The following is a 13924-nucleotide window of genomic DNA, read 5'->3' on the forward strand; positions in this document are numbered from 1 at the left end:
GCTACACGGCCCTTTGAGCGGCTCAGCTTAGATTTCAAGGGCCCCCTCCCGTCCGTCGACCGCAATGTTTACTTCCTGAACATTGTGGACGAATACTCCCGGTTCCCATTCGCCTTCCCCTGCCCAGACATGACCAGTGCCACGGTCATTAAATGCCTCAACAGCCTGTTCTGCCTGTTCGGTATGCTGAGCTACATCCACACGGATAGGGGGGCGTCCTTCATGAGTGAAGAGCTACGCCAGTACATGCTGTCCAGGGGTATCGCCACGAGCCGTACCACCAGCTACAACCCCCGGGGTAACGGTCAAGTGGAGCGAGAGAACGGGACAGTATGGAAAGCAGTCACTCTAGCTCTAAGGACCAAGGGCCTCCCTATCTCCCGCTGGCAGGAAGTCCTCTCAGATGTGCTCCATTCGATACGGTCGCTATTGTGTACTGCCACTAATGCCACGCCTCATGAACGAATGTTTAGCTTCCCCCGGAAATCCACCTCGGGCGTATCCATGCCGTCATGGCTCTCCACCCCGGGTCCGGTATTCGTGCGAAGGCATGTGAGGGGCCATAAGATGGACCCTCTCGTGGAGCCAGTGCACCTACTCCACGCCAACCCCCAATACGCGTATGTCCGGCACGCCGAAGGAAGGGAGGACACCGTGTCAATAAAAGACGTCGCTCCAGCCGTTAACGACAACAACCACGGCAATAGCAGCAACAACGACCACAGCAACTCTTACCCACCCACTACTCTTTCATCACCCCCGGAAGAACATCGACCAACGGCACCCCCACCAACTACCCCTTCAACAACCCTGGCGGCACCCCCGGCAGAGACCCAGGAGGCCACCGGGGACACCCAGCCGACACCCGCGACACCACAACAGCCACGTCGGTCGCAGAGGACTACCAAACCCCCGAACAGACTAAATCTATAGAAGGGGTGAATGTGATGAAATATTCCATTCATCACTGCCTGTGACTGTGGTTGGTTTCAGGTTCCCCCTTACCATTGTATTGCCTGTGACTGTGGTTGGTTTCAGGTTTCTCCTCACCATTGTATTGTGTATTGGAATGTATGGAATGTGTTGTGTGTAGGGCTCCGCCCATACCTGGCCTCTATGTAAGCCAGCTCAGTCTGGCTTCACAGCCAGTACTGCAGACCTCCAGGGAAGATACCTCTCTCCACTGTGTGTTATCTTCTAAGTTAATAAAAGCCTTGTTTTGTTTCGCTAACATCGAGTCTCGGGATTATTGAGGCACATCAGTGGGAATAGAGCAGCAAACCAAAAGAGCAGAAAGTAGAGCAGGAAATAAAGAGATAGAAAGAGGATTAAAATACGTAGAATTAATAGATCAGAAAAATTGGAAATCGAGATCAAGAGGGAAGACAGCAGAAAATACATAGGGAGCTAGAATGCAAGGATGCAAGGAACCAAAGAGAGATTGACACAATAAATGTAGCAAGTACACTAACAAAGAGGAAAGATATGAGAAAATGAAGAGCGAGAAGGGAGAGATAACAGCAAAAATAAAAACACAGAAGCAGACAGCCCAGAGAATACATGGAGAACCAATGTCTAGAGAGAGCACATACAGAGAAAACCAACATTACATAGAATTACACAGAATATACAGCGCAGGAACAGGCCATTCATCCCAACTAGTCTGTGCTAGTGTCTATACTCCACACGAGTTTCCTCTCATTCCATCTGCCTCCTCTCAGCCTTTCAGCATATCTTTCTATTCCTTTTTCTCTCATGTACTCATCTGGTTTCCTTTTGAAAGCATCGAAGCTATTTGCCTCAACCACTTCCTGAGGTAGCGAGTTCCACATTCGAACCACTCTCTGAGTAAAGAAATTGCTCCTTATTTCCCGATTGGATTCATGAGTAACTATCCTGTATTCATGGCCCCTAGTTTTGGATTCTCCCACAAGTGGAAACATTCTCTTCACATCTACCCTGTCCAACCCATTCATCATTTTAAAGACCTCTATTGGGTCACCTCTAACATATGAGGAAATAAAGGACAAAGAATGGAGAAGAAATTGCAGAGGTGCTGGCCACAATCTTCCAATCCTCCTTCGATACAGGGGTGGTGCCAGAGGACTGGAGAATTTCAAATGTTACACCCTTGTTCAAACAAGGGAAGAAGGATAAACCTGGCAATTACAGGCCAGTCAATTTAACGTCGGTGGTGGGGGAGCTTTTAGAAACAATAATCTGGGAGAAAATTAAGAGCCACTTGGACAAGCATGGACTAATAAAGGAGAGCCAGCACGATTTGTGTTTGACTAACTTGGTTGAGTTTTTTGATGAGGTAGCAGAGCGGGTGGATGAGGGCAGTCCATGTGGTGAAGGTACTCCCACAGTGCTGTTTGGTAGGGAGTACCAGGATTTTGACCCAGCGACGATGAAGGAATGGCGATATATTTCTAAGTCAGGATGGTGTGTGACTTGGAGGGAACTTGGAGGTGGTGGTGTTCCCATGCGCCTGCTGCCCTTGTCCTTCTAGGTGGAAGAGGTCGCGGGTTTGGGAGGTGCTGCCGAAGAAGCCTTGGCGAGTTGCTGCAGTGCATCTTGTAGATGGGACAGTTAATGAAGCATATGGGATCCTGGGCTTTATAAATAGAGGCATAGAGTACAAAAGCCAGAAAGCCCATATAAAACACTAGTTCGGCCCCAGCTGGAGTATTGTGTCCAATTCTGGGCACTGCACTTTAGGAAGGGAGTGAAGGCTTTGGAGAGGGTAGAGAAGAGATTGGCTAGAAGGGTTCCAGGGATGAGGGACTACAGTTGCTTGGGTAGACTAGAGAAGCTGGGGTTGTTCTCCTTTGAGCAGAGAAGGCTAAGAGGAGATTTGATTGAGGTGTTTAAAATCGTGAAGGATTTAGATCGAGTAAATAAAGAGAAATTGTTTCCAATGGCTGAAGGGTCAATAACCAAAGGGCACAGATTTAAGGTGATTGGCAAAAGAATCAGAGGCGACATGAGGAAAAACTTTTTTATGCGATGAGTGGTTAGGATTTGGAATGCACTGCCTGATAGGGCGGTGGAAACAGATTCAATAGCAGCCTTCAAAAGGGAATTGGATAAATACTTGAAGGAGAAAAAATTGCAGGGATATGGGGAAAGAGCGGGGGAGTGGGACTAACTGGATTGCTCTTCGAAAGAGCCGGCGCAGACTCGATGGGCCGAATGGCCTCCTTCTGTGTTGACCTAGTCTGTGATTCTATGATTCTAAGACAATAGACAAAGATTAGAGGCAATGTGCAAAGAGAGAGAATGGATCAGAAAACAACATGCAAGGGAACAAAGGGATCGGTGATTTTTCCCCTTTAATAGGCCCTATTTTCAAAAATCTGTACGATCTAACCTTTGGATGGCATTGGCCAGCTTCTGCCGAGTATGAGTTGTAATTGGTTGCCAATTTTCCACTTGTGTAAATGTATTATGTTAAACAGCATGGGTCACTGCTAAATCTGCTCCTAATTTTCTGATATAAGAATGAATTCAAGAGAACAAAAAGAATAGCCTTCAACTTGAGCTAAATTGTTTTTTTTAAAGTTCTCCTGTTTTTTTATGGCTGTAGTCTTGTCCTCAGGGGATAAGACTCCAGCTGTGTGAATTCCTCATAATCAGGGGGCACTTTCCATATTTATTTATCCAGTCCCTGTACTTAGCTGCTGAGCCAGATGTCTCTTGCCTACCTGTGATCTCCTCGCCACAGATGCTTTAACATAACGCTGCTATCAATGAGAATGTTAAATATATGCTTACAGGCCTCTTAATGTTGCTTGCATCAGGGGAAACACAGCTAATCTCTGCCAGCAGCAAGCCTGACCAAAACTGTCTTCCATCATTAATTGCTTACTTTTCTTTTGCTTTTTCAGCATTCTCTCTACTTCACCTGAAATTGCTGACTCTCGCTCAGATATAGGTACCTTCGACCAACGTTCCCCCCCGCAAGCTGCGCAGCCGTGCAGCGATCAGGAGGTCCCGCGCAGGCCGCTCGCCAGGTGTAACGCTGAAAAAGATACCACGCAGCAAATCTAAAGGGACCGCGCACCTAAAATAAAAATTAGAGGGAACATTGTCTGCAACCCTCCAGTACCTCATCCAAGTAGTCACTCTTCGTTTGTGAGCCTAAGCTCTGGGATTCCCTCCCCAAACCGCTCAACCGCTCCACGTCTCTCTCCTTTAAGACACTGCTGAAAGCCTCCATCCTTGACCAAGTGATTGGTTACCTGTCCGAAACTCGCCTTCCTTGACTCAGTGTCAGTTTTGGTCTGATTACGCTCCCGTGACATGCCTTGGGACATTTTAACTATATTAAATGCGCTATATAAATACAAGATGTTGTTGCATGCTCAGGCTGTGGGGTGCCCAGCCGAAAGATGGTACTGTTCCTGAAGCTTGCATTGAGCTACATTGGAGCAATGTACGGCATCAAAGACCAAAATACGATTCCACCCCAAACACATTTCCCCCTCCCCTCCCCTCCCTTCTCTGCTTTCCAGAGGAATTGACCCCTCCATGACATCCTTGTTCAATCTTCCACCACTTCTACTTCCACATATCCTTCCCCTTGCCCCTTCCCGTGCAACAACAGCAAATGCAACACCTGCCCAATTATCTGCTCCCACGTCGTTGTCCTGGGTCCCAAATACTCCTTCCATTTATGACAGCAATTCACATGTACATCCTTCAAGTTATACTATATTCTCTGCTCGTGGTGCAGTCTCCTACATTGGGGAGACCCAACACAGATGAGGTGGGCTCGTCACTGAACATCTCCATTTTGTCTGCAAATGCAATCCTGGCTTCCCTGTGACTCATCACTCTACCTCCCCTTCCCTTTCCTAATCTAACCTCTCCACCTCGGGTCTCAGCTTCAAGAACTGTATCTTAGCTTTCTACTGGGCAATTTCAGTCTTCTGGTTTGAACACTCAAGGGAGCTGGAACACAAAGGGGAGGAAGTGACGTTTCAGTTGTATAGAGCCTTGGTCAGACCCCACCTGGAGTACAGTGTTCAGTTCTGAGCACCATATCTCAGGAAGGATATATTGGTCTTGGAGGGGGTGCAGTGCAAATTCACCAAAATGATAAATTATGAGGACAGGTGGCATAAACTTGGCTTGATTTCCTTGAGTATAGTAGATTGAGGGGCAATCTAATAGAGGTGTTTAAAATGATTTAAAAAAGCATCGATAGGGTAGATAAATTAAAACTATTTCCTCTGGTGGGGGAATCTAGAACAAGGGGGCATAATCTTAAAACGAGAGCCAGGCCATTCCGGAGTGAAATCAGGAAGCACTTCTTCACACAAAGGGTAGTAGAAATCTGGAACTCTGTCCCCAAAAAGGCTGTGGATGCGGGGACAATTGAAACTTTTAAGACTGAAGTCGATAGATTTTTGTTAGGTTAGCAGTTCTTCCGGTTCCTTCTACGGCCTAACCAACAGTCCTTAAAGGGACCACTGGTGGCCGCCAACTAAAAAGTAAGTTTTTTTCTTTTTAACTAACCTTGACCGTGGAGCAAGGAGGAGAAGGAGCGCTCCTCTTGGCTCCACAACACTACTGCTTTGGTTTTATGACAACATGGCAGCTTTCATGGTCACTTTTTTCCCCAGAATTATTGAATTCAATTTCACATCTTGCCATGGTGGAATTTTAACTCTCAAATTCTGCATTTCTATGAAAACCACTACACCATGTCCAGTTATAAAACCCAAAATGTGATTGGCTTTTTTATGGCTTTATCCACCTGCATTCACACCGATTGGGCAGAGATACATATATTGTTAATTATTTTGTAAGAAAGTGAATGCAAATACTGGCTGGAGGCACATATCATTGTTACGGTCCATCGTAGATTGAGATTCCATTTATATGTTGTCTTAAAATGTAGGGAGATAGGATGGGCTTGCATCCACCTCATCTCTCAGTGCAAGGTAGGTGCACCCTATTCCCATGGATTATAACCTACAGTTGCACTATCTAGAAAGAGCACAGTAAGGAGAAGGAGACGGCAGAACAAGCAAAAACAAACATTTGGTTTATTATATGAACAAAACATAAAAAAGTATATTTTTGCTGTCTTGTAAATTTGCTATAAAATAACATCAAAAGCAACTTATAGATTAATTACAGGGGATTTTAAACAGTTACTGCTGTGCTTTAAGCTGTACAAAGTGTATCGTACAGAAATACCATCAGCAATGCATCATAATATACATCATTTTTGCTAGTCTAATTAAGCACTTTAGACTTTTCAAGGCCAATTGTCCCTCTTTAATAGAGCTGCAGGGGCCCAGGTTGCCAGCCTTGTACAGAACACAAGTCTGGAACTCACTTTAATGACACTGCAATTGTCTAGACTGGCAGCCATGTATAGTGCGCCTCTCAGTCCCAATGTGGGTACCATTTGCAGTGTGTCAATGAGCAACAGATTGACAGCCATTTGTGGTACTCATGTTAGTACCAAACCGAGAGCCATTGGTGGCGTCAGTCAGTCAAATCTGCTGAGCACAAAGCTCAAAGAAAGAGAAAAAATATATAGATATTGTAACATTAATTCATCTGTACTATTTTATGCAACTAGAAGCCACGAACCTCGGTTATACTGGGATATAGGAGATTAAAAAATATTAAGGTCAACTTGGTCACTTTGGCCAAAGGTCTGCAATGGGAAGAATTAAAATACAATGTACACCTTCCTTTCAATGAGAGAATTCACCTTTTGGAACAGGAAAAGGAAGGCCCCATAATGAAACTATTCTTAATAAAAAAGAGTTATGCTATCAATCACATTATTGATTTCTGTCCTTAAAATATTTTTCGAATCCATTACCTTAATGAATATCTTAAATAGACACTAGTGGCTTTAGCAAATGCTTGCCAGATTAACTATCAAGGCACTGAAGTACCTTATTGAGAGAGAGTATTCAGCCTTAATGACCCCGGCACGCCAACTGTAAAGTTGCCCATGAGAATATACTGAGAGGAAATGTTCACAAACCATTGTACTCACCAGTCTAATTCAAAGGGGCTTGGCTTGTTAGGTGCATTTTTAAATCTCAAATTTACACAACATTTGAACATCACAACATATTGTTGGAGTTCCAGGAGCCTTTGGTCCTGCCTGAACAAAGATGACCTGCAGTTGCAAGAAGATATTAAAAGCGGCATACGCCTCTTTGCATACGCTCCACTCTCCTGCACGCATAACCACCCCCCAAATATAAAACGCATACCTGCACATTCTCCCCAGCCCCTTCACTCAAGTATACATGCCTCCCGAATAATGCACACAATGACAACATTATCCCTCTTCCACTAGAGGCAGCGTTGCACAAATGCCTGACAAGTTTCCTGAAATTTCGGCTGCTGCTATCACAATGCATTTCCCATCCCAGTTGCTGATGTTGGTAAGACAATAGATAGACTTACTGCAGCTGGGCAGGATAGGGTCAGGCGTGAGCAAACAACTCGTATAGTCGTTAGTTAAAGCGAGTGCAAACAAGTTTATGTTCTGTGCAAACAGTGCATTTTCATGGGTCTGTCCCATGAAAAGAAGTTATTGCTCTAATAAGCCATCCATTGTGTTGTCACCGGTGGGTGTGAAAGCTGGAGCCATCTGATCTCATCCAATATAATACTGTACTTCAGAGGCAATCAAATACTAAGCAGCAATTGTTTTATTTTTAAGGCTCTAGCTGCAAGTTGTGAATATTGCGATTTGGAAATACTGCGACGACGGATTATCCTAGTGATTGCAATTCTCGCAAACATCACTCTAGTTTAAAACTAATACAAAACATGTATTTGAAATCCAGTCACGGTTGCTGAAAAAGCTTTGAAATGCTGGTCACTTTCTCTCCTTACATCTTATGTCCAAGTTCAATTTCAAGTGTCGGCTGGAGAAAAGTCTTCAATCTTCTTTGCATGAACCAGTTGAGTAGTGCATTTGTTTATCAGCTCCGACAGCTATAAGCTCCTGCAGACAGCCTTTGACTCAGAGTAACATTAAACAGCACCAACCTGGATCTGAAGTGATTGCCTCTGTCCAATGTGCTCATAGATTCTATGGCAATGCAACTATATATACTTTTCAAAATACAAGTCTGAGTTGTGATTTTGTACACACATCGATACTCAAATGATGCAGCAATGTTTTAGGATGATTGGGTGCACAGTTTGTTTTTGGCAGGGGAATGGTGGACAGCAAGACAGAAAGTGGTGTTTCCTGTGCTTGGAGCTAATAGGTAACTGGAACAGGCTGAGGCGGGGCACACATGTTGATTCTCAACAAAGCCCAAAAAGTTCAATGCAGTCTTTCTGAGGGCTCCGATCCCACAATCTAGTCAGGTGGCCGTGCTGGGTCTCTTCTCATTTTCTTGTCGGCCACCCTCTTGCTTAATGTGGAAACCAAACGAATAACTAAGTGGAAAGATTCGCAGAGTGTGAATAGAATCCATTGTTACACACTCCATCTCAGCCCCAAACCACATGATCCAATATGGATCAACTCATTTTGAAGGCAATTTGACAAATAAAAATGTGAGGTATAATTCTTCGTATTGATTTGCTTCTGTTGGTTTTATGCAAAAAGTTCTCATCCTGTTTTCTCCCCTCACGCCCTTTCTCGGCCTCTTCAGTACACATTATGCCTTGGCCAAAAGGGTCTTAGCTCAAAAGTCATCTCGTAAAAGATGGATATGAATATGGGGGGGGGGGGGGGGGAGCTTGTAGAGACATGGATTGAAAAATGTTTTGCCATTAAGATTTTTTTAAAGACAAGGCTTGGGGTGGGAGGGGAGTCTATTTACAGTATGAAGTAATTCCACATCAATATAATGTTCAAAAATGATGATGGATGGGGAAATCAAAATAATTTTCTAGATTGAGTAAAACACATTGGCGAGCATTTTCAAGCACTTCCATCTCAAAATCATCTATGAAAACAGACCTAGCGGTTTCATTTCAGATATTCTTGAAACACACTGATCACTGTTACAAAGCAGAGAACTGAGTAAACACTGCACTGCAAAATCCCTAACAGCTGGCGAGCCCTTCAAAGAATAGGTTTGATTAACTGAGCAGTGAAGCTCTGTAGCTGTTTCCGTCCAACTCTGAAATCCACCAGAACAAGAGAAGTTGAAAGTGCAGTGGACTCGGGTTGCAGTTTCTGTAAAACTGGTACAATTTCTCTCTCTCTCTGTGCTTACATTTCCTACATTACAACATTGACTACATTTCAAAAGTACTTCATTGGCTGTAAAGCACTTCAGGGCGTCCTGAGGTCGTGAAAGGCGCTATATAAATGCAAGTCTTCCTTTCTTTCTTTTTGCCCCGCTCTCTCTCTCTCTCATGTCTGTGGCGACATACGGCACAGGCACGATGCGCCGAATGACCTTCTTCTGTGTTGTATCATTCTACGATTCTACTTTATCCCACAAGTGACGTCTTGCTCCTGAAAATTTTTCTGCATGGAAAGGGTTGATGTTGAGTTCCACAATAAGGGTATTGAAAAGTTTAGGTGAATGGTGATGTTTACCGGGACCTGTGCTGGGGTGTGCTCAGGAAATCTGGCATGTTGATCTCTCTGAGACAGACCAATAAAGTGCTAAACGATTACACAACATGTTCCTTCCCAATAAGAACACGTGTGATTGGATACTTTGTTAACCAAGAATACAGTATTTCCTTTGCAACAGGAAGGAATCTATTCATTATCAAGAAAAATCTCCTAATAACCGATTAATGGTTAATCTCTTTTTCACCATAGGTGGGAGATACTATTTTAAGGCTGGCATTCCTCTCAGCCCCAATTGTTAACCGACAAAGGTCGCTTTTGTTTGGTGTGAATATGAACTTCAGCGAGAGCAAGTGAGCTTTGAATGGTAATGCACTAATAAATCACAAAAAAAATTGGTATTGGGATGTAAACATTCAGTCTCACAATCACACATTGAAATATTGGCCAAGTTTCATCGGCTGAGGATGAAGTATTGCTGCTCCTCTCTCTGCATGACTTGTAGCTCTCCCTTCAATCAGTGATAAAGTAATCATGAGCCTTTTATTGCCAATAATGCAAGATACCTCACCTTCAATCAGATCTGGTATTTTCCCCCAATATTATTAAAGGAATCGGACATGGGTCCAAGCATTAGAGTTCTATGGTATCACTAGAAAGACTGACATCATCAATCACTCTTATTTCTACAAAACTCTTTTGTGCCTCAACATCAGGGTCTTCTGTCTTCAATTTTACTTCAGGATTGTCTAAACTCTTGTTTTGCGGGAGAAGACTCTCGCTAGCTGGATCAACAGAAGGGACACTATCAACAGAGGAATGGTCACGAGTCCATGCATACCAATGGATTCCAAAGGATGTCTTAGAAATACTATCCAAAGAACTGCCTGAAGCTGACCTGTGCAATCTGCTGGATGCTTGAGTGCACTCGAGATCCTGGCCGGACAGTTTGGATGTATCTGCTTGGACATTGTTCAGTGAGCTGCACTTGGCTATGCTGTACAAATAGTCTGGGTCACTGTTCCGACGATTGAAATCTGATGACGCCAACGTAACATTACCCTGCTCAAGCGCGTTGTGCACTCTCACAAAGGAGCGAGAGTCTTCCATGGCTAAATAGCTGGGACATCGAAGACTGGAATTGTTAAACAGGCTGTCTCTGACGATGTGCTCTCTGAAAAGAGCTTCGTCAATACTGCGGCTAAGATTGATAGGTGAAGGCGGACGCAAGTCAAAGTCATTGAGAGACAGAACCGACTCCTTCTCAATGCAGATGCTAGTAAACGAACGGCCCATCATTAGATTGTGAGATTTGGGTCCCAGAACTGGTATTTTGGGCCTGTGGTCCAGGGAGATCATTGAACCGTCGTTGTTGTAGTAACTTTTGTTAGGTTTTGGTTTATTTGTTGCATTCAATGTTTTCAGAGGCATGCACTCTGGCTGGTTCCGTATAAGGTTCTTGCAGATGTCATTGTTGGTTATCCTGTCCTGCGTTCCAGAAGACCAATCATAGCAGTTGTTAGGGTATTCTGGCACCTCACTCTTCCTGTAGTGGTGGAAATATTGAACAATCTTGCCCCAACAGATGTGGTCAGGCCGGCCTCGTTGCTGACAGAAGGCATATGAGGCCACGAAACTCATGGCAAAGGACATTGCAATCTCAAAACTTCGATACCAAAACTGGAGGAACCACCAAGACCAGTAGAACCGTCCCTTCTCTCCCAATATTCCATAAATCCATAAAGTGGCATAGACTTGTAGAGCACAGCAAAGCAACCCAAAGACACCACCGATCGCCATCACCCTTGTGGAGATCAAAAGCCGCTTTAGTGCCCTCTCCTGATTCTGGAGATCAAGGGATTCTTCATTACGGATTGTAGGTTTCTGGATTTGCCCGATAGTGGCTTCAGAGCGACTCTTGAGTTTACGATAGGTGAGAAAAAATGCAGAGATTAGAAATGAGCCCCACGAAACTGAAAAGACATGCAAGACTATGTTCACAGCAGGGTTCACCAGGAAATAAAGAAGATCTCCGCTTATCAGCATGACAAAATGGATAATTGCAATCACGGCCAAGAAAGCTGGGTTCTGCATTTTTGAGGAGAGCATTTGAAGCCTCCCGATCTTCAGCAACAGCAATGTAAGAATGCCAAAGGTGGTGATGAGAAGGGGAAATGTGATGTTATATAACACCAAATCACCTGCTGGAGGAAGATTGGACTTGCTGCCATAGGGGTCAAGGAACAAGTACACAGCTCTTAAGAGAGCCAATGCAAATAGCAGGGCATTAGCTGCCATGAGATAGCCAAGGTCTGGAATGTACAAAATAGGAGAGCCTATCAAATTAATAAGAGGCAGCAACATGAGGATGACAAAGAGTACTCCTGCCCCATAAACATGCATTTCCCAGGCAAAGCCCAGAGCCCGTTTCAGATCATTCCACTGAGTGGAAGTTTTATTGGAGACACAGTCCCTATCCCGGGTGGAGCACCGTCGGGAATAGGAGTTAATTTCATCTGAACGATTGCCAATGGTCGGCTTCGAGTCTGGAGTGCGATCTGGTTTCTGAGCATTGACTGGCATGATCCTTTTCTGTTCTGACTTATTTTGAGAGTCCCGTTCTTTGGAAGAAATGTCGACACCAGTTGAAGTGTTGGAAGCTATCTTCACGGTTGGACTTTGTCTGTTGTTCCCTGTGAAAGATATAGTAAGAGAACATCAGTCATATTATTCTGGAGGTTACTATGAATCATGGCCTAGAGCAGGTGTGGACCACCTGTCAAAGCTAAAATGGCAAAAAATATATATTGTACATTGGCAAAGAGTCATAGATGAGCCCAGGAGAGCGCGAGACCTCGGCGGTACTAAACACAGCGGGAGCCCAGGAGAGCGCGAGAGTTCGGCAGTACTAAACACAGCGAGAGCCCAGGAGAGCGCGAGAGTTCGGCGGTACTAAACACAGCGGGAGCCCAGGAGAGTGTGAGAGTTCGGCGGTACTAAACACAGTGGGAGCACAGGAGAGCGCGACAGTTCGGCGGTACTAAACACAGCGGGAGACCAGGAGAGCGCGAGAGTTCGGCAGTACTAAACACAGCGGGAGCCCAGGAGAGCGCGAGACCTCGGCGGTACTAAACACAGCGGGAGCCCAGGAGAGCGCGAGAGTTTGGCGGTACTAAACACAGCGGGAGCCCAGGAGAGCGCGTGAGTTCGGCGGTACTAAACACAGCGGGAGCCCAGGAGAGTGTGAGAGTTCGGCGGTACTAAACACAGTGGGAGCCCAGGAGAGCGCGAGAGTTCGGCGGTACTAAACACAGCGGGAGACCAGGAGAGCGCGAGAGTTCGGCGGTACTTAACACAGCGAGAGCCCAGGAGAGCGCGAGAGTTCGGCGGTACTAAACACAGCGGGAGACCAAGAGAGCGCGAGAGTTCGGCGGTACTAAACACAGCGAGAGCCCAGGAGAGCGCGAGAGTTCAGCGGTACTAAACACAGCGGGAGCCCAGGAGAGCGCGAGAGTTCGGTGGTACTAAACATAGTGGGAGCCCAGGAGAGCGCGAGAGTTTGGCGGTACTAAACACAGTGGGAGCCCAGGAGAGCACGACAGTTCGGCGGTACTAAACACAGCGGGAGCCCAGGAGAGCGCGAGAGTTCGGCGGTACTAAACACAGCGGGAGCCCAGGAGAGCGCGAGAGTTCGGCGGTACTAAACACAGCGGGAGCCCAGGAGAGCGCGAGAGTTCGGCGGTACTAAACACAGCGGGAGCCCAGGAGAGCGCGAGAGTTCGGCGGTACTAAACACAGTGGGAGCCCAGGAGAGCGCGAGAGTTCAGCGGTACTAAACACAGCGGGAGCCCAAGAGAGCGCGAGAGTTCGGCGGTACTAAACACAGAGGGAGACCAGGAGAGCCGAGAGTTCGGCGGTACTAAACACAGCGGGAGCCCAGGAGAGCACGAGAGTTCGGCAGTACTAAACACAGTGGGAGCCCAGGAGAGCACGAGAGTTCGGCGGTACTAAACACAGCGGGAGCCCAGGAGAGCACGAGAGTTCGGCGGTACTAAACACAGCGGGAGCCCAGGAGAGCGCGAGAGTTCGGCGGTACTAAACACAGCGGGAGCCCAGGAGAGCGCGAGAGTTCGGCGGTACTAAACACAGCGGGAGCCCAGGAGAGCACGAGAGTTCGGCGGTACTAAACACAGCGGAAGACCAGGAGAGCGCGAGAGTTTGGCGGTACTAAACACAGCGGGAGCCCAAGAGAGCGCAAGAGTTCGGCGGTACTAAACACAGCGGAAGACCAGGAGAGTGCGAGAGTTTGGCGGTACTAAACACAACGGGAGCCCAGGAGAGCACAAGAGTTCGGCGGTACTAAAAGCAGCGGGAGCCCAGGAGACTGCG

The 13924-nt window shown here is 46.1% G+C and overlaps 1 protein-coding gene across 3 annotated transcripts in view; it reads right to left on the reverse strand.

Annotated features, from left to right (window-relative positions):
• Window positions 1-6032: 6032 nt before the first annotated feature.
• The window catches only part of LOC147111221 (uncharacterized), a 134052-nt gene continuing 126160 nt past the window's right edge, over window positions 6033-13924 (reverse strand). For all 3 annotated transcript variants that reach the window (XM_086001893.1, XM_086001892.1, XM_086001894.1), the window contains exon 4: window positions 6033-12228. In XM_086001893.1, coding sequence (XP_085858019.1) covers window positions 10169-12228 — 2060 coding nt within the window. In that variant the 3' untranslated portion in view covers window positions 6033-10168. The remainder of the gene's footprint in view (window positions 12229-13924) is intronic.

The sequence above is a fragment of the Somniosus microcephalus genome, chromosome 11, assembly GCF_052327205.1.
Source record: "Somniosus microcephalus isolate GS21.2 chromosome 11, FLI_Smic_1.0, whole genome shotgun sequence".
Classification (NCBI taxonomy): Eukaryota; Metazoa; Chordata; class Chondrichthyes; order Squaliformes; family Somniosidae; genus Somniosus; species Somniosus microcephalus.